Source organism: Ceratosolen solmsi, unplaced genomic scaffold, assembly GCF_000503995.2.
Source record: "Ceratosolen solmsi marchali unplaced genomic scaffold, CerSol_1.0 scaffold53, whole genome shotgun sequence".
In the NCBI taxonomy this organism is placed as follows: Eukaryota; Metazoa; Arthropoda; class Insecta; order Hymenoptera; family Agaonidae; genus Ceratosolen; species Ceratosolen solmsi.
The window spans coordinates 77,987-98,928 of NW_011948441.1; the positions used below are offsets into that span (position 1 = coordinate 77,987).

The following is a 20,942-nucleotide window of genomic DNA, read 5'->3' on the forward strand; positions in this document are numbered from 1 at the left end:
TTATTAATTCCGGTAAATAATAATTTAACAATTTTATAAATTGTATAAAATTTATTCTTTATAATATTATTTCTGTTTTTTTCTTCTGTAATATATATTTCATCATAATTCAAATCTTTATTTACGGGCCTATCAACTCCTCTTTTTACTAATACAGACGAAAATAGAGCTGCTGGATTATTTTTCAGTTGTAAAGAATGCAACCTGTTTATAACAGTTACATAAGAGAAAATACCTTTGGGATTCCCATTAAATAAAATTGGGTCGTTACAGTTTACGCATATCAAACGATAAAAATTATTGAACAAAATTATATACAAATTATATTTGATAAACATTTTTTATACCTAATTGTAAATACTTGAAGTACGCATTTGCAGATAATTCGTAGTATGAATAAATCCGAGCTTGCGCTTGTCGCCAGATATCCACTAACATGCTAAGGTGTTCACTACTAGCGCAGTTTAGAATTGGAACACTACGTAAGAGATGCTCGATAGTTTCTGAAGTGTTCACGTCATGAGTGTCAATATCTCCTATAATAAGAAAGTTTCTTTTATTATATACATGTGATAAATCGAAGTAAATTTTTTTAACACTTTTTTTATATCATTATTTTAAATATGAATATTTTGTTAAAATATTTTCATTGACAATAATCGAGATAACAATATATATATATACAACTATTTAACATAGCAAATTTTCATACTCGTGGGTATTCGGTTCAGTTTACCTTCATCCTCGGGCACGATGCGATTTTTTTGACCGAGAATTGTGAGCACGGCGTTAAGGTCGGCTTCGCTCACGTCGGAAGGCAAAAGCGATTGTATGCTCATTTTGTCGTTATCGGTAAGAAGTCCGCTGCTGGGATTGTCAACAATTTTTCTGCCCCATTTGTAGCACCAGGCAGCAAAGTTTGACCAGACAGCGGGTAAGTCGGGACACTGGTTCACCCCAAGTTGCACAAGCTTGCCAACTATGACGTCCGAAGCAGGTATAAGCTCAGTCGTCTTACCGAAAAGCTTATCCATGAGGCCGTCGTTGTGCAACGATTCGAAGCACAGTAGTTCGTCCAGCTGCGGATTATTCTCCACCTTCGCGTCCTGCTGTATCCATTTTCCTGTTAATATCAATAATTTTAATCGCTCTTTTGTCCAAATGTTATAATATTACATTTTCACTTCATTCTATATTTTTGGATAATAATTTAAACGGTGCATTACTTACAATCGAACTTTTATACAAAATTGTTTAATATAAACTTAAATAAAAATATTTCATTTACTTTTGTTCATATTAATAAGTAAACTTCTGTTAAAAATTATGAAAAGCTATGATAAAAATCTGTCAAATTGTACTAATTTATGTAATATTTTCCATCAAACTTTCAAACTTTAATAAGATAGACAGGACATATGAAAAAGATTTTTAAAAAAACTATGAGCTGTAACTTAACACATATTTACTTAAAACGATACGATAAAGCAATATTATTTTATAATTTTTACACAAACTAATTAATCGTTAATGATAGCGGTAAATATAAAGATTGATTCGGTGATTAATGATAAATTTATTTTAACATTGAACATCCTTTTAGTTGTATTGTTACTTAATCTACTAATATTTGAAAAATTAATTAATATATACCATAATATAAACAATATAATATAATATAACCAATAAATAGGCTTTATATATATATATATATAATTACATGTTTCTATGAACTAAGCTTGTTATACTGAAACTTTCATTAAAGGTTTATTAAATAATTCGTAATTGCTAGTATCTAATAGGTTAAGTAAAATTTTAAATCCTGTTAAAATAATTCAACAATTCATAATTAATTTTATATTAATATTGCTTTTTTTATTTAAAATATACATATTTCATATTTATTAGTGAAACTGCATACACTGGTTAATCCATATCCAAAATATCTTATATAAAATATATAAAATTATAATATAATATATAAAATATATAAAATAGAATATATAAAATTCTTAATTGTTTTCTTTTACATTTTGAACTTACCTAGAGTGAGTAAAACCTTGGTTCCAACCTCTCTCAATTCAGCAGGTGCTTGTTCTCCCGCTGCCACGATGCTTTTAGATATTCCCAATGCGGTAACACTGCATACTTTTAGCGCCTCTTCGGTCCTCTCCATATTATACAACAACTTCGAAGTCTCTCTGAAGGCCCTCGTATTATCTTCGGACCAGCTGATCTGCGTTGCTGCTTCGGCATTGCTCAGCACCTCCTCAACGATGTCTTGGAAAATGGTACTACGTGTTGCAAAACCACAGCCCGAGGCAAAGTATCTGCTAAGCTCGCGCTGGGCAAGTCCGAAATTGCCTTCTTTGCGAGCCGTACGAGCCACGTGTAGACGTAACGCCTCTACGTCACTCAGCTCGTGGTAAGACTTCTCCGTTTTTCGAAAGTAGTTCGACCACCAAAGCACTTGCGTCAACACACTCGAGCTCAAGTGGCACAACTTGTCCACCTGGAAAACCAGTGATTTTTAATATCTTTACTTACATTCAATCTAATAACGATATTTTTGCTCAAAATCTGTTACTTGTTTCTATATAATAAAATTAATTAGTAATGCAACAAAAGGAAAATTGAAGAAAATTTTTTTCTAAAAATGTGCTAATAAATTATTCGATAAAAAAGGATAAGGTAGCACTGACCTGTAACAATTCGAAAACATTTACAGGATTTCCGGGGCAATTATTCAAAAGATTCCTAAGACCCGCAGCTGAATACTGTAGGAGAATCGCATCGTTCAGATACTCCGAAGGTACGTTTCTGAGTCCCTCCTCCATTGTTCTGGCGGCAACCTTTCTGCACCTTTCAACGTCCTCGAGGAAATTGTTCTCATTGTCATCAACGTAAATCCGCAACGCAACATTAGTAAGTGTATTGAAACATTCGATCATCGTCTTGGCGCAGCTCCAATTGGTTTTGGCCTCTTCGTCCAGCAACGTCCAGTCAGAAAGCTCCTGTAAAGATAATGCCTCGGCCTCTTCGAATTTTCTTAAGCATGTTGCTTGCTGAGGCGCAATGCTTTCAAACATTTGTTTGCGCAAGGACGAGTTCTTCTGTTGCTCGAAAATCTCAGATTCACGAATTTTCCAGTTTTCGAGTTGCTTCCAGTCACAAACTGAACGATAGCATTTGGATAATTGCTCCATACAGAATACAGCCACCTGAAAGAATAAACAAATTCCAAGTTCACCATTGATATGATTAATTGCTTATAAAGTAAATATTGAATGTAAAATTTAAATACTAAAATATAAAATTTATATTTCATCGCAAAATATTATTTAATTTAAGAAACAAGCTTATTGTCGTAAATATTACTAAATTAATAAATTTAGTATTTATAGTCGTAATCGTTTTAATAATATTTTAGTACTGGTTTTAGTAAATTTTTTTAAACACAAAAAGGATAGACTTTGTGTATTGGTGATTCATGACAGGTCAAATGCAAGAATTAATTTCATATTATAATACAATGTATACATGAATAATTTAATAATTTAATATTTATCTATAGTTATACCATCATTTTTCAATTCAGATTAGTCTATATAAAGTTAACCTAATGGTATGCAATAAGCGGCAACCAAAATTTTGTTAACAACCTTGAAGAAAGCTATTGATTATAATTGCCATTATTGAACGATAGGATTGTTATTAAAATCATTAAAAGTGACACGTTTTCAAAAATCATTATCTCATTATTGAATGTGCCTAAAGCCTTTTGTTGTTCAATAATGACATTTAAATTTGACTCGATAACTCAAAACAAATAATGCCAAAATTTACTCATCAAATAGCTCATATCTAAACAAAAACTAACACAGAACTCATTCGAATCACAGGCATATTTTTACCCACAGAATTGACTTTATTTAATTCAGACACCAATTATATGTGACAGCCAAAATGTATTCTTTTATCATACTTCAATACATGTTTATTTTTTCTCAAATTATACTCAAAATATAAGATCTCTACATATAATGGATTTAAAAACTTATCATTTTTAAATGAGTAATAAACTTCGAATCAAAAGATAATTCTGTGAAATCGGAATGTAAGATACCTATTTTCGAAATGTAATTCGAAGAACAGTTAATCATCGAAAGTCAAGGGGAAATCTATATTGGCTGTAGCCAAGCTAAATACCTTAAAAGTGTTCAATTAAGCACTAAAAGGACTACATCTCAAACTCAAAATGGAAGCTTGGATACTTACTCAAGTGTTAATTGGACACAGAAGACTTCGTTATTTATGTAAACGATGAGCGTCGCGGATAATCTCCGATGTAACTGTAAAAGTAACTCGAGCCTATTTTCCACATATTAACGCTAAGTACTAAAAAATATTTTCTTCTATTGTGACAAAAGTTACAATTAAATATGTGATAAAAGCGCGCTCCTTGCGTAATGAAGTCGGAATAAAAACGCAATTTCTTACAATAAAGGAATGCAAAAAAATTTTTTGGTCAAAATGCTTGCTCATACACGATAACATATGAATTTTTTGTACCTGAAAATCTCCTCCTTCACTGCTTGATCGAACATCAGAAGTTTTGGCATCTTCGTCAGGGCGAATTTGAATTTGCTCTTCGATAATTTGACGATAATTCTCGGCAGCAGATTCATGTTTTCCAGCTGCTTCCTCCATCGCTGCTTTAAGCCATACAAATTTACGATCTTTCTCCTTTATGTAAACATACAAACCTAAAACAGCGAATCATTTTCTTTAAAACTATTTAATTATAATGAATTCTTTAAAAACTACATATTTTACCAAATTTTTTAATAGTTTAACACCCCTGAGTTCATATATATTTATTTTATTTTCATTTTTTCATTATTTATTTATTTTAAAATAATGCAATGCAATAATTCATTATAAAATACAATAAAACAATGATATTTTTCAATAATGATTCAAGAATACCTTGTAGCGCTTCTGCTTCCCCCAACATAACCATGGCTTTAGCGACACACAGTGTTGCCCTTTCAAATTCTGCACCCTGAATATTATTAACAACGATCAGATCTTCAAGCAATTTCTGACCATTCCTCAGTGCATTACTAGCTAATCCAGCATGTAGAGAAACTACACACAATGCTAATCTAATGCGATTAAGCCATTCTCGACATGTAGATCTGTAAAAGGATAAAAATATTTCAATAGATTAATAGTCTCGATTTCAACTATACGTTTTCATATTAAATGTGTTAAAAACTCATTACTAATAAATACATTAATTACTAAAACATGAGCAACTGTAAACATTAATAATTGAAGCTTCAAGACAATTAAATATCATATACATACAAAGAAAAACCTAATGTCTAACTCCTGACTTTAGATATATAATATATTTTCGCAATATCTTATGAATATATAAGGAAGGTAAGTCGTTGTTTTAACCTGTTTGTATGAAAGAATGTACGAACAGGCTTGGAATGAGGTAGCAATGCAACAGCACAGCCCTCAGCCGCATTGTGTATAACCCGCTCAAGATGCTCAAGAAACTCAATCAAAAGTCGCACACGCGTATGCTCGTGCAGCAGATAATCAAGGCCCCGCTTATCTTTTTTTGGCATTTCTGGCACATACGATATTTCACGAGCTAACATCTTCAAGGCTCCCTCGATCGTTGTAAAAGTTTCCTGCGGTTTTCCCAAAGGAGTACGAAGCTTATTGAGAACACAGTGTTGTGCGGCATCAAAACCGCACCAAAAAAACAAGATGGAGCAATTGGCGAGAGCCAATTCATACATCATAGCCATAGCTTCGTTATCTGATCTAAAACAGAAATGCAATCCATAATTTTATTGTGTACTATAAAAATATTTCTTTATTCTCAAGCTGGAATGGATAAATTTCGTTGGTAAAATAAAAATATAACTCTATTTAGAGAAATACCTGAATAAACACTCAACTTTAAATATATTTTACATAAATATTACATACAAATGTATTTTATAATACAAAAATACTCACACATTTGGCCAACATAAAGTAAAAACTTCTGATAAACCAAAGACATCAAAATAATATTCTTGCAAAAGAAAAGCCATATATGTTTTAAAATGCTGAGCTTGCATTTCTCCATTATTACTTCGCATATGAAGTCTTTGAGTAAGAATTAAAGATTTTGAGGAGTAGCTTTGGATGTCTCTACATTTCTAATTACAAAAAGGGTAAAGATAAATATAAATGTACAATAATTATATAGCAATTAAATAATTAATACCTTATCATCAGATAATAAACCAGCCTTATTTAATTTTAGCATCACTATATTTAATGGGATATTCATTAAAAGAAGCCCATATTTCTCACGAACAGATTTATCGAAAGAAGTCAAGTGTGGAATAATTACATCAACAATATTATAATATATTTCGTCTGGCCATAATACTTTTGCTTTGAATAAAGTTTCTATATTTTTGCAAGCCTATATACATAATACACAGTTAAAAATACTTTTTGTTATGCATTCTGTACTATAAAAATATCAATTTTGAAATATGATTTTTATATAAACAAAGACTAACCGCAATAGCAATTTTAAAATTAGTCGTTCCTCCGCAAATCAATAAACTAGCAACTACAGCTTGATATTCTTTGGATTTACTAAGCATACCGATATAATTTTCAGCTTGTGTATTGATTTCATATAACCAATCGAGCAATAATAACAATGTCTTATCAGGAATTTCTTTGTTTTCAATGGTCTTCACTATAAGGTTCAAAATTACCGACAAGTGTCCGCTAGTCGGAGAGATTGTAGGCACATCCAATGTACCAGGGAAAATGTCCAAGGGCCGACATGCATTTGTACCTGTTATCAAACTTGAACTAGGCACAAAATGATTGTATCTGCAATATTTATTGTTTATAATTATTTACTCATTTTTAGCAATATCACTAAATATTTTGTACCATAAATAACAGTCATCAATAGTAAAAAAAATAGAAATCTAATCGATTTTTCAAATTTAGAAAATTTACTAACCGTGAACAATGAGTATATAACAAAAACAGAATATGATACTGTAAAAGTGGGCTTTCCTTTGATAAAAGTGAATTATGTGGTTTTAATTTCACTGCTAATAATTCTAATATACTCGGTTTTAACGCCCACATTCCAATAATAGAATTACTCGCATTTGCTGTAATAAAATAGAAATAAATAAAATTAAAATAAGTATTCTTTAATTTTATAACATATAAATAAAATCATATAGAAATAATTATGTTGCCTAAATTGTACTATTTTAAGTATGAAGTATGATAAATAATGATAAAACACACTACTACACCTATATTTACATATTTTTCTTTATCTATCGTTTTAAAAAAATGTCATTTATTCAACATTTACCAATGTCAGAGAGAGCCCTCAATAGAAACACTAAGACGATCTCAGCATGTTTTCTCTGATACTGTGCATCTGTGAGAGGATTATCTAGCACGAGCGGCTCAGTCACAGGTATAACAGTTTTGTAGGCATTTTCGAGATCTGCAAGAATATAACGATAGGCCTCTTGCAGTAATGGGATATTCTTAAGGCTCAGTAAACTTTGATAAACATCGAGCACGGCATTCTGAATAATCAAAGTGCTTCTAAAACGTAGCTTTGTTATTGTAGAGTTTTTACCCAGCAGAGTGTGAACGAGATCTAATGGTAAATTGGCTGAAACCTAAAATTTTCAATGTGATGATTAAGCCAAATAGAAAGAAATAAATTGACATGACACGGTAAATAATATTATTAGAAAAACTGATATTTTTATAGAAATATTAACAAAATCAATCTTAAAACGAAAACTTAAAAAATCTCTTTTCAAATAAGCTTTAAAAATCTTTAACTTGCCCTTAATTTAAAAAAATCGACAATGAAGTTTTTTGCCTATTAGAAAAAGATAAATTTTCTACCACATTAATGAATGAATTCATTTATTTTACAAGTTTCATTTATAGTATTTCTAAAATACTGTTAAAGTATTTTATAAATAAAAATTATAAAATTTTTATTTACCTCTTTAATAACTTTGGAGATGGTGTTGAGCATGGATACAATGGTATTATCCCAGAAAATACTTACACGTTGCAATTGATGATTGATGAATTTATATAGGAGGTCATGATTTTTAGAAACTCTACTCTGTAAGAGCCCGAGTAACAAAAACGTACATTCATTAGCAACGACAACTAATTCTTCTTTTTCTTCTGATAGGTCAGAGTTTTTCTTGATACGTAAATCCATAGATTTCAACAAATTAATTAAAGATTCCTCTTTTTCTTTTGTCAATGTCGAAATTATGTCTTTTTCATTAAATTTTGCATTTTTCTTATCATTTTTTTTTAAGTTTAATGATTTTATTAACTTCACTAAGCTTTCCTCATTGACTTCTTCATCTTTATTTAAACTTTTTAGTAATGCATCGATACTATTTTGAGAAAGATTCATATTTTTCATACACTGAGTAATGCTATCAGCATTTTCCTGTTAATTATTTAAATAATGAATAAATAAAAAAGATTTATAAAGTTAAACGTCTTTAAATAATGTTATTATTAGCATGCAAAGATAAACACTTCTTACTATGCAGGTTTTTTGGATTCACTTAGTATTATTTCTACATATTATTAATGTATATTTCAATTTTTTAAGACTAAATTTCTGGTATTTAAACAAATCTTTATTTTAATTATTTGATTTATATTTTACAGCCTTGGACATTACAAACAAAATCGAAAAGACCATTTTAACTTAATGTCATTCACGTAAAAATATATCGACTAACAGAAAGTGAACACATGTATATTGTTAAATAATACATTTGATTAATAATTTGAGTCTTCGAAGATTCAATTAAAACAATTCTACTAAGATATAGCGCGGATCTTAAAACACTTGCAAAAACACAAATAAATTTATAGTCATAGATAGACTAAAAGGATAACACAGTGTAAACGATCATAATGGTTTTAATTGAAGACAAAGCAAAAATCCTTAAGGCTGTAAAAATTATGAGAACTAATTATGCTCCTACCATTTTGAATATTTATAGAGTTACAATGTAATCAATTTAAAAAATCAACTGTGAATACAGCAAAATATTGTAGCATTACCTTATGTCCAAATTTAACATTATTATTTTTAATTGCATTAAAACAGTTTTAAAAATGAAAAGAAAAATAAATCGATAAAATACTTTACTAACCTGAGATAGAGTGATATCATTATTACTCAGAATTTCAATACCATCGTCAAGTTCCATAGCTTTAACAACTGTTCGAAGCATTTTTGATAAACAATCCATTAGAAAAGACCACTGGACGTTGGGTGTGAGAGCAGGACTCAAGTGTTCTTCGATGCACTTCATCACTGTATTGAAGACTGCTATTAATGATGTTATTCTCAAAATACAATCCCTCGGACAAGGCAATCCATCTTCTTCGCCTGGTGAACTTCGTCCGGAACCCGGAAGTGATAATTCCTCATCGTAACTTTCCATATCTTCAAGGAATTGGCCAAGCAACGTAAGCGTAAACTGTAGATCGGCAATCCAGAAGTTACGTAACCATTGCAGACTACGACTTGCATATTCGACAATGGATTTTTGTTGAGTTGAGTCAATATGCCAGCCAACTAGGATATCTACCGTGTCTCGGAAGTGATCATTAAAACTTTCTGGATAAACATCGATAATCAAAAGGATCGAATCTACAGTGGCTATAAGTAAATCCGGACGATCAACATTTTCTAAGGCAGATTGTAGGTGAGACATCATTGTCTGTGAATTTAATTGTTTTTTTATTCAATATAAACCATTAACATGAGTTCAAATACTTCATTAAACTTTACTTTTCTCAAAATACAAATTATTATCCATTTATTCAAATAATTGTTGATAAAAATAATTACCAAAGAATAATCCTTTAATTTCGGTGTTTTGGCATTGAGGTTTAGTGTCTCACAGAATGATTTCATGAGTAAACATTTCACGTCATCCTTGCGCTCCAAAGAATATTTATTAAATAACCAGTCCATAAATCTAAAATAGTAAAATAGAAAGAATAAACCAAGAATAATTGATTTGATTTCTTAATTAATAGATTTGATGATCATCAGTAAGGAATTTTTATTGTAATAAAATAAAAAAATAATTAGATGAGTAATTTATGCACAAGCTCTAGTTTAAAATTAGCATATTGAAACCAAAGTTATATATTTTTTTTCTTCTTTGTAAAACCAACCTTTTGAAATCTTGATCTGCGATGTATCCAATACCTCCTAGGCATTTAGCTATATGATATTTTGCTTCAAGGTTGGGTCCGCTGTACAATAAATTCAAAAAACTTTCACAGATGACGTCTAAATTTCGTCTGATATATTTTTGATTCTCAGGAGCAATAATGCCTTCCTGCATCTGCTTACAAAGGCCTAAGAAATGATCATAGTCATCTTCTCGACACAAGCGTCTCAAAAGCTTGGGAATTCTAGAATCATCTGAAAAAAAATTATACAAAATTTACATTAAAATTATAAATTAAAAATAAGGTTTTATTTAAATAAATTTTATTATACTCTTATCATTACCATTTATTCTCTTATCGTCGTAATACTTATTCTCTTGATTTTTCAGCGATTCTTGAAATTTCGGTCTCGACTGAGAATGCGTGTAACTGCTGTCGATATTCGCCTCGCGGTCGATGATAGTTTTCTTGAATGCTCGAGCCTTTGTTCCACCGCCACCGCCACCTCCTCGCCCACGATCTCCACTGATACCTCCGCGAGCCATTCGAAATTCATTTCGTGGCTCACCACTAAACCTTAACACGTAAATACCTTTAAGTAATGAATCGCTGTTCTAACACGAAATATCATTTAATATTTTGTTGTCTTATTGCTATCCTGCCGATTTTATAATACTCAGTAATAAAATACCCATTATAGGTAATAGGTTCGCTATGTTTATTTCACAAAATTTTTCAATGCTAGATTTGACATAATTTGTTAAGATAAACATAGGAGTAACAAACATTGGTTAGAAAAGAATATCTTAATAAACACTGAATAACGTCAGAAGATAAATATGCCGACCTAATTTGAATTTTTAATATAATGCATATATAAATATGTAAAACAAAATGTAACTAAAATGTGTTAATTTCGTAAATATGAAAGTTTTATCTAACGTTATTTATGATAAATTTATTCGAGATTTTTTCTTAACTTATTACTATTGTTTGAATATAAGATAATAAATGATATCAATTCACAAGAAATTGATTTCTTTTTTATCATATGTAAATTCAAAGTGCTCATAATAACGATACCGAAACTATTAATAAAAGACTTCAATAAAAACGCGAAGTTGATATAAAAAATATACTTAATAATATAAGATGGAAAGAATAAATTATTCATGATAAAAATGTTATCTCGTTCTCATATATAAAATATAATGTATAAATAATTTTTACTTTAATTTCGTATACCTCTCTTATTAATTGAATAAAAGGATTTTTATATTTTTATGATATGATTTTTATACTTTCATTGAGAAGTATATTAATAAATAATCTTACCATTAACCAATTTAAAAATATTTTGTTGTAAATAATATCATCGGACGTTCGATCAAAGTTCAATTTCATTCTTCTTGTTAATTTTAATAGTAAATGAATTGTTAATATACTATACTGATAAATATTATTAATTTTCGTCATTATTAGTTTCATAATTAACTTATCAAATAAAATAAAAAAATGTAAATTGAAACTAATATAGTTATTTATTATTTTGTTATAATTTGTTATATAATATTTATATATTTACAATAAACAAAAAAAGTTCTCAAATAATTCTCAATGAATCGACACACTCAAGCAAAATTATAAATTTAGCAATTGTTAATTTTGAATTAACACAATTTCTACGTGATAAATTAATCCTATTATTTGCTCATTGTCGATCAAAATTACTGAAAAAATAGTAATTTTCTTATTTATCCTTTATGATATTAAAATTGTTTGAACAAGTCATTTCTTGATTATTAATTTAACTACTATTAAATAATGATAGTTTTTCATAAAATCTAATTTTATGAAAACTAAAGTTATAAAAACTAATCCAATAAAAAATATACCTGGGCTTAAATCTCGAAAAATTGTGATCAGTTGAATAATAGCTGGAATTTCTCTGGCAAATAAATAAAGTTGTTCTTGGTGCTCTTATAATATCATTAACGTTGTAACTACTTAGTATTTCATTGTCTTCTTTATCTTCTTGGGGCTCTGTAAACAGTGTCTCTTCACCTTTGTCCAAATTCTTGGATCCCCTTAGCTTTGTGCCGATGTTGGTACTCCCACAGCTACTCATCACATTGCTCTGCAAGTGGATGACATGATCCACACACCTCAGAGGCGCATAAGCTTCTATTGAATCAGCTTTGCACCGTTATATTTAACTTATAGGTTAGAAGTTACTATAAAAGGAAAAAATTAATCAAATACTTTTTATACTTAAATTTTATTACACTATAAATGAATGTATATAATTTGAAGGCTTTTATAAAAAAAAATAGAATCATATAAAGAGTTTCTTGCTCTATTATTTTAATTAGGTCACTTGTTTTTAATTGTACTTAACTTACCTTGTGCGTTAACTTAATTCTGTATTTGTCTAAAAATATGTACATATGTAAATAAAATTTATAAATAAACATGAATAATTTGATTACATAAAAAGATTAAAAATTATAATATATAATTACCAATAGGGGTAATAAAGAAACTAAATTACAAAAATTATTAAAAAATATGTAGATAAATCCAAATAGATGCAAATAATATAATAAAAGTAAATAATTGAATATTGTAATTCAGTTTATTAAGAAAAATAAGTATTTATACAATTCTTATCTATGATTCTATTTTAAAATGCTACTCCATGGAGTATCAGTGTTTTAATAAGGCATGTCTTACTTTATACTGCTATATAGTGCCATCTCTAGTCATACAAAAACAACATACATAATTGAAAATATTTTTAATATTTTAACAATTATTAAAAGTATAAAAATAAATGTTATTAACAGTACAAAAATAGTAATAATTATTTCATAAATTAATATTGAATTTTATATGTAAAAAATTATTTTAAGAGAAAATACATGAAAATCAGTAGAAAATATAAAATATTTTTATTCTTATTTATAAATTGGAATGATTGAAATAATCTAGAGCATTATAAAAATGTAAAATATTTACTATTTGTACATTACTTCTTTAACGAATAATATCAGTAAAATCTACACATCTATTTGAAATAATATAAAATAAGATATTTAATTAGATAATAAATTTTATTAATAACATTCCTAAAATTTGATATACCTTTACATGCACCAAATATTCAAAGAATTAATTTTACATTAAAAATAAACGGATTTATTAAAGTAAGTTTAATATCTTTCAAATATCTTTACAATCAAATTGAATAGTAAAAAATTTATTTTATACACAGCTATACAATAAATATTAACCACATATTCAATGAATTAAAAAGCATGTGTCAATATTTATAATGAATTAATCAAATAAGAAAATTTTAAAGCAACAAGTATTTGCAAAATGAATGTAGTGAAGTAGTTTACATTTGTGTAAGAAAATTCATCGACTACTAACATTACAACTCAAAAAGTCAATAAACAAACTGAAAAATTACAGAATACTAGATATATGTAATTGAACAAATTCTGAATTGAAAAAATCTTTATTTCTTAAGAAAAATTTTAGGAAAATTAAATAATTCTTTTTTTTTTATAAAATACAAATAAGAGCGTAGGTGTATACCTGCTGGTTTAAATTCGCTTGTTCCTTAAATTCTCAGAATAGAAATTGTCTTCATTTACTAATTCACGTTTATGCTACTTCAAAAAATTAAATCATATGGAAAAAATTTTCTCGTGAAGCACATGAAAAAATAAATGTAACTCGTATCACAATCGTGTATTTCTACGGCAAGCCAGCGTTGCCACTTCCGCCATGTTGTAAAATTTGGTTACAGTTCCCGGAAAATTCCTGCAGGTGTCGTGCGATGTTCTCAAAAATTTTCTTTTCATTCGGATATTTAGTAATTGCATCATTTCACCACACGATTTTAAAAATTCATTATTATTACGATTGATTTATTTTTAATAATATTCATTCTTTAATGAAATAACCATTATTTTAATGTATTAATTAGAATCTGAGAGTATAAATTAATGTTGTTTTCTTCAAAAGTAGAATAAACGTTCTTGTGAATATTTTTTTATCTATCGATGTAACAAATCTATATAGGTTAGAAGAAAATCAGCTGATTGATCGATTATAGCCTTCTTTGTATTTAGTAAGGAAAAAATAAACTATTAACTGGTACATATATAAGGCGAGATATTAAAATTTTTAATATTATCCCAAGGTAATAATGTAGATAGTTTATCATGTTAGATGAAATGAAATTATTTATTTGGTAACAACTATTTTTATCTTTAAAATCGTTTATTCTCACGCATTACACAAGTAATATAAGTAATTCTAAAAATTAAATGAATCGCAAAGCTTTTAATACAATCATATCTAAATAATATATGAAAATTAAATTTTTATCATGTTAATAATTTCTGTAAATTTAAGTATTTAAAGTAGATGTAAATTTTCTAAATTATTTTTACTTGGTATTATGGAAAGAGTAAATGGTAATATAAAAAAACACTGTAAAAAATTACAACTCTCACTCGAAGAATTACAAGTATGTTAAAAAATATATTAATTCATACATATTTAATACCCTTATTCATCCTATATCATTATTTTTTATATTAAATATCTTCAGAACATAATGAGGAGTTTAGAAATTAATGATAGACATCGACTAAATAATTTGGATGTCCAAAAATCATATAATCAAGAACTACATAACAGTAGATACATAAGAAGAAAATTAAAAGAAATAAAAAATGCTCATCATGCCCCATGGTTAAATAAAGAGTACACTGAAGCAGTTGTAAGAAAAAGATTGGCTTTAAAAAATATTCAGAAATGTTTTACATATGATGATGAATTATAAAAAATATCCAAACTGGAAATAATCCATTAAAAGTTATATAAAAATGGCTTGTACATACATTTAAATATGTTCGTTAACATGTTTAAATATAATATTCAACATTTATTATAGAAATCATAATTATAGCCATAAATACATTTTAAATTATATACATACAAGATTTTGATACATATACAAAGTTTTGAAATAAAATATCTTTCAAAATATAAAATCATTTATACTTCTAATAATTATTTTTAATGTTTGAGTATTATTATAATACAGTTGTATTAAGGTATATTTACTTATTTAGTTGTCTATCTATTTATCTGCTGCTGTATAATATATATATAACATTTATATAGTATAAAAAAGAGCAATATTAATAAATTCACAAATACATCTGTCACTTTTCCAAAATATAAATATAAAATTACAAGTTATTGAGTGGATTTAAAAACAAATAAAGAAATAGTTCAATTACAATAAAAAAATTGTTTTATTCATATTTTTAAAAATATCATTTATACAGGTTGAAATTGGTAACTTACTGAAAATAGAATTTCATTAATTCTTTATTAAGGAAAACTCTTGTTTCATTATTTAATAAATGTCACAGTTTTGTAATATATTCTTAAAGACTTGATACAAACATACTTTTATTTTAAAAACATTACGTATGTAAAGTTCAATCACTTACGTACTTTTAAATCTGAGCCTATTTCATATTGAATTATAATCGCGACTAGCAGTTATATAACACCAAAGACTAAATGCTTAAAAGCACAAATGCAATTCTTCACTACATTTTTTTAATATTTCGAAATTTCCAGTTCTGACAGCATATCCAGCCATTATATCGTAGGCATATTTCAATACGGCCTTATAATTTTCTTCTCCAAGCACATCCAATTTCAAAGAATAAACGTTCTGATCCTCCTCGATACTCGATTCTGTGTCTTCTTCAGGCGGTGGCACAGGCGGTGGATTACTTACGGATTTCTTTTCCTGTGATCGTTTTGCTTTTGGATTTTGTAAGTCATTCTCGTCTCTTTCTTTATCTCTTTTTGGGCAACTACAAATTTGCACCTAAAATATTTATAGTAAAAAATCAATTGATAATTCAAGGATGGCATCTATATTTTAGATATGTATTATCTAGAAAAATATGAGAATTCAAATATTTTAACATTATCAAACATCTTTCAATGTATTTTCAAAGACTATTCGAAAGTTGAAGATGCTAATAAACCTACAATATATTAAAATATTTCCAATACATTTTTTAAGCATTAAGATTGTAAATCGATTAAAATTATTCTAAAATTGCAAGTTAGTTCACGAGAAAAAAAAAATTAATTTCTCAGTACTATTTTTTTTACGTAAAAGTAGCTATTTCTATATTTTTCACTCCCTTTCTTCTTCTAAGAAAACAGTAGATGAACGCTTAAATCGTTTTATCTACAGATCGTATGTGATTTTCAATGATACAGAATTCTGTACTATGAAATATTTCATTATTTATAATAATTTCATTATTATCATTACTACTATTATTATTATTATTATTATTATTATTATTATTATTATTATTAGTTTTTATAATAATCTGAATATAAGCTTTTAAAAGTTGTTATTCGCTTGTATTTTTTCTAACGAAACCCAACTAGTCGTATTGTACTTTACATTACCAATATAAAAATACTATTTTATGACTCAACATACCTGAAGAGATCTCCTGCCGAGAACCTGGCCAGTCTGCGATTCTAAAGTGAATACCATCATTGTTGGCCTCCTATTGATGCCAGTAGGACAACTATTTTTGCAATAGAACAGAAAGTCAATGGGTACGTCCTTAAGGCCAACAACCGGGTTATTTAAGGGAGTCAGTGTTGATAAGATCCCGTTGTTACAATGATAGTAGCTGCGCACATTCCCCGTACGAAATACGTGCTGAAGCTGGCTGGCATTTATATTTTGATTGTAAGGCAAATCGGAGGCCATGTGGGCATAGCAGCGCTGTACCGGGATGCTTCGGTCGTGATCCTCACGAAACACCATCGTCGTACGCAGCCAAAAGTCGCCATGAAACGAGCTCCACGAGAAACGCATTGGCAGAACATGTCCCATTTTTATATAGACTTTCAATAGCTTCTTCGAGTACTGCGACCATATATCGATAATCATTGTTAGTATTATTTTAAATACCAAGCAATATATTCGAACGATATCTTTTTGATCGGTTAACATTTTATTTGAAATTATTGAAAATATGTGTGATCAAAGCCAAGGTGAATTTCTAATTATATATATAATGGTTTGACTAATAAACATGAATGAAGGAACAAAAGATTTTGAATTCCCAGTTAATCATTTTTCGCAGCCCTGTATCAATGCAACGAGATGAGGAACAATAATATTTGAAAGCTCAATTTTATGCTAATAATATGCTAAATAACCATTATACAATTAATATTAACGCGTAAAGGTTTACTTTAAAAATCCAATTAAAAAATACAGTTTACAATTAGTATTTGAAGTGAAACGTTATATTAAACTTTTTTTAATAAATTCGTGACAATTATTATAATTAAGAACCTTTTCAAGTAATTGGAAGAAAAAGTTTTTAAAAAGTTTTACATAAAAAATTGTTGGAATGCCTCCAGAAGAGAAAGAAGATACAAAATTAGTTGAAATATAGTGAAAATAATGTAAAGGGTTGATTAATATGCTAAAGATTAAAAATATCATTAAAAATGGAACAATAAAATGTACGTTAAAATATTGTTACATATAATATTTATAAAAAAAATTTCTAAATACATTACAATAACGTGACTCATAAATATATATATATGCGCATAGATAATTGACAATTTTCAAGACCATTTTTATAAAAATTACATAATATACACATATATGTATGTGTGTGTATAGGTAATCGATTTTAATCCATAAATTACATTAAATATTAAAATAATAATTCAAGGAAAGTTAGCTAAAATATTACCTACCATTAAATTTGTTCTAAAACATTCATTTACAGGAAGTGAAAACTGAAAATTAAATTCTCCAGGATAATCATCTAAAGTTACAATTGGCGTTTGACATACAGAGGATTTTCTAATTATTGGTTCTTTTGGCCAATAAGGAGTAACTTGATTTGGTATATACTTTTTATGAAAGTTTTGTTGATGTAGACTTGAATAATCCATCCTAGGTCCGAGTTAATTAAACGATAAGAAATTTGTTTAATTTCTATTATATTAAGTATTATATTGATAGATAACAAATATTATGTAAATTTAATTATAATATATATTATAAAGATTTTCAAATTCAATAAATAAGTATAATAATAAAAAAACTTACATATAACCATTATTCTGATATTTATAAAATGGATCATCTATCGAGGGAAAATCTATTTGATTATGTGGAATATAAAAATTTGAATTATAATTTTCCATTCTTTCCAGCGATGATATTTCGTAATATATCCACTAAAAAGGAATATTGTCTTAATCATGAAAATCAATGAATTCAGTAATATAAAATTTACTTAGTAAGATTTAACTATTTAATTTTTCGACCACCTTGAATGTACTTGCTTATAATTAAATTTAATATTTGCCGTTGAATACAATAAAGAAAAGTATTCTAACAATTGCTTTAAATAGCTACGAACAATTTAGATTAACAGATTAAAAGCAAAATATTTAAATTTAATACCTTTTAAATGTCAGGTTTAAATTGTTTTAAATCTTAAAAGAAATTTATTGCTTAAGATTATGTAAATTAATATAGCTCTTTTAATAATATATTTTATATTTTTACCTATTAATTAAAATATTTCGTTATAATTTTAAATAGCTTCTAAAATTTATACAAATTTACCTCTATTACATTAATTCCCTCGACGTTTCTAAACACAACTAAAGTCGTAAACACAAATATTGACAAAAATTATTCAAATAAATCACACACGACTGCTTCAATTAAGTAAAGGTTTCAAGTATATTGATATAAGTAGAAACGTTATATCTAATAATAACTTGTATTTCAAACATCAGTTCGGTTACATAGAATAAAATAAAATAGAAAATGATCGCTTCTAAGAAAAATGTGCAATATTTGTATTTAATTTTATTTAAATACTCATGTTATAATCAAAATCTGACTTTTTTTTTAATACAAGCTGTAAAATTCAAATTGCATAAATTATTATAGACATTAAAAACTTATAAGCATGTAGCATATACATGTATCAAATAAAAATATGATAAATAAGTTATTATAAAGAAGAAATGTACTTATGAATGAAAATAGATGATTATTACTCAACTAGAGATACGATTTGAAGAATTATAAACGACAAGTTTTATAAAATTTTTCCTTTAAATATTTTGTTAAAGATTATTGACTTGAAAAATAATTGATAATAAAAATTCTATTATTACTTTCACAAAATATGATTAAGTAAATATATTTGGTATTTAATATTACAAGTACTCTTTATACAAAATCATTTATTGACATTAATTTGGTTTTTTAAATAAAAATAAAATTAATTTATATAATTAAAATAATACTTTTTCTTAATTTATTACTAATTTTTTTTATGTCAAATATTAATTAAAATCGTGTTTAAAAAGTTCTTTTTATGAATTTAAACCAGACTTTGTTGGCCATTTTATAATATCAACGTGATCATACAATAATTTGTTTTTATTATCAAATAATTTGCTAATTGTAATATTATCATACATTTACTAAACAATATTTTACATTGTACAATACTTATGAAAAATTTTTTTTTTTAATACTAAATATTAATTTAATATTTGCTTAATGCAAATCAATTGCCAAAGATCAGTATTAAATATTCGTTGAAAAAAATGAATATGAATAAATTAATAAATATATACATTATTAAGCATTTCTTGAACTTAAAAAAGCATTAACATTTTAAAAATGTGGAAACATTAAATATTGTCTTATAATCATTATTATAAATATATATGTATATACATGGATATGTATATTATTTATTTCATGTATTTATGATACTATTATAATAAATCGCTTAAACTGATTTTAGTCTTATAATTATAATTAACAATACCTATGAAATACAATAATTACTATAAATTGTAATGTAAAATATACGTACATGTAAAAATAAGCTTGAAACAGAAAGTTATTGCTATAGTATCTGTACAATAATAAATCAAATCTAAATTAAGCATTATAAAACTTTGAAAAATAATTTTACGATTAATACATGTTTTTAACTGTTTACTGGTAAAATTAATCAAATACTTTATAATTTCTATTAAAGTTTTTAAGTTATGCTTTTGTTAAATGGATTAAATTTTCAAATGGATAAACTTTTATTGGCTAATATAGCAGATATACAAAATTAATAATATATTCAACATATTATAAATATAACACACTATATTAAATACATTAATAATCTTTTCATTTGTATTTATTCAAAGGATATTAATATTAATAATAACATTTCTATTTATATTATTTCAATTGACTTTAATAAAATTTTTTACTAACTACTTAGAAAAAGATCTAGTGCTTAAGAAAAATTTCAACTCTAAAATCAATCGTATTAAAAAAAATGATAATGTATTCTTTTGTAACATAATTTATAAATACGTAGAGAAGTATTATAATTAATGTTTATTCCTGAAATCTTAGTATTAAAATCATATTGAATAAAAATTAATTCTAAATCACAATAAAATATTGAAGATTTATTATTCATATA

General features: G+C 26.8%; 2 protein-coding genes across 2 annotated transcripts in view; both read right to left on the minus strand.

Annotated features, from left to right (window-relative positions):
- Window positions 1–12,750, minus strand: part of nonC (serine/threonine-protein kinase Smg1) — a 37,242-nt gene extending 24,492 nt beyond the window's left edge. The window contains exons 1-19 of the mRNA XM_011503848.1: window positions 12,717–12,750; window positions 12,210–12,548; window positions 10,658–10,890; window positions 10,315–10,567; window positions 9,983–10,112; window positions 9,279–9,851; window positions 8,090–8,557; window positions 7,433–7,751; window positions 7,064–7,220; window positions 6,603–6,927; window positions 6,299–6,502; window positions 6,046–6,230; window positions 5,470–5,847; window positions 4,990–5,201; window positions 4,573–4,766; window positions 2,703–3,221; window positions 2,044–2,512; window positions 737–1,123; window positions 348–536 (exon numbers count right to left, since the gene is read on the minus strand). Of these exons, the coding sequence (XP_011502150.1) occupies window positions 348–536; window positions 737–1,123; window positions 2,044–2,512; window positions 2,703–3,221; window positions 4,573–4,766; window positions 4,990–5,201; window positions 5,470–5,847; window positions 6,046–6,230; window positions 6,299–6,502; window positions 6,603–6,927; window positions 7,064–7,220; window positions 7,433–7,751; window positions 8,090–8,557; window positions 9,279–9,851; window positions 9,983–10,112; window positions 10,315–10,567; window positions 10,658–10,890; window positions 12,210–12,442 (5,428 nt within the window). The 5' untranslated portion in view covers window positions 12,443–12,548; window positions 12,717–12,750. The remainder of the gene's footprint in view (window positions 1–347; window positions 537–736; window positions 1,124–2,043; window positions 2,513–2,702; window positions 3,222–4,572; window positions 4,767–4,989; window positions 5,202–5,469; window positions 5,848–6,045; window positions 6,231–6,298; window positions 6,503–6,602; window positions 6,928–7,063; window positions 7,221–7,432; window positions 7,752–8,089; window positions 8,558–9,278; window positions 9,852–9,982; window positions 10,113–10,314; window positions 10,568–10,657; window positions 10,891–12,209; window positions 12,549–12,716) is intronic.
- Window positions 12,751–15,774: 3,024 nt separating this feature from the next.
- Window positions 15,775–19,120, minus strand: LOC105365634 (cellular tumor antigen p53-like). The gene is made up of 5 exons (XM_011503849.1): window positions 19,052–19,120; window positions 18,527–18,657; window positions 18,169–18,370; window positions 16,880–17,317; window positions 15,775–16,243 (listed from the first exon to the last, which is right to left on the minus strand). The coding sequence occupies exons 2-5, from the start codon at window positions 18,622–18,624 to the stop codon at window positions 15,932–15,934; spliced, it is 1,050 nt and encodes a 349-aa protein (XP_011502151.1). The 5' UTR covers window positions 18,625–18,657; window positions 19,052–19,120; the 3' UTR covers window positions 15,775–15,931.
- Between the last annotated feature and the right edge of the window lie 1,822 nt (window positions 19,121–20,942).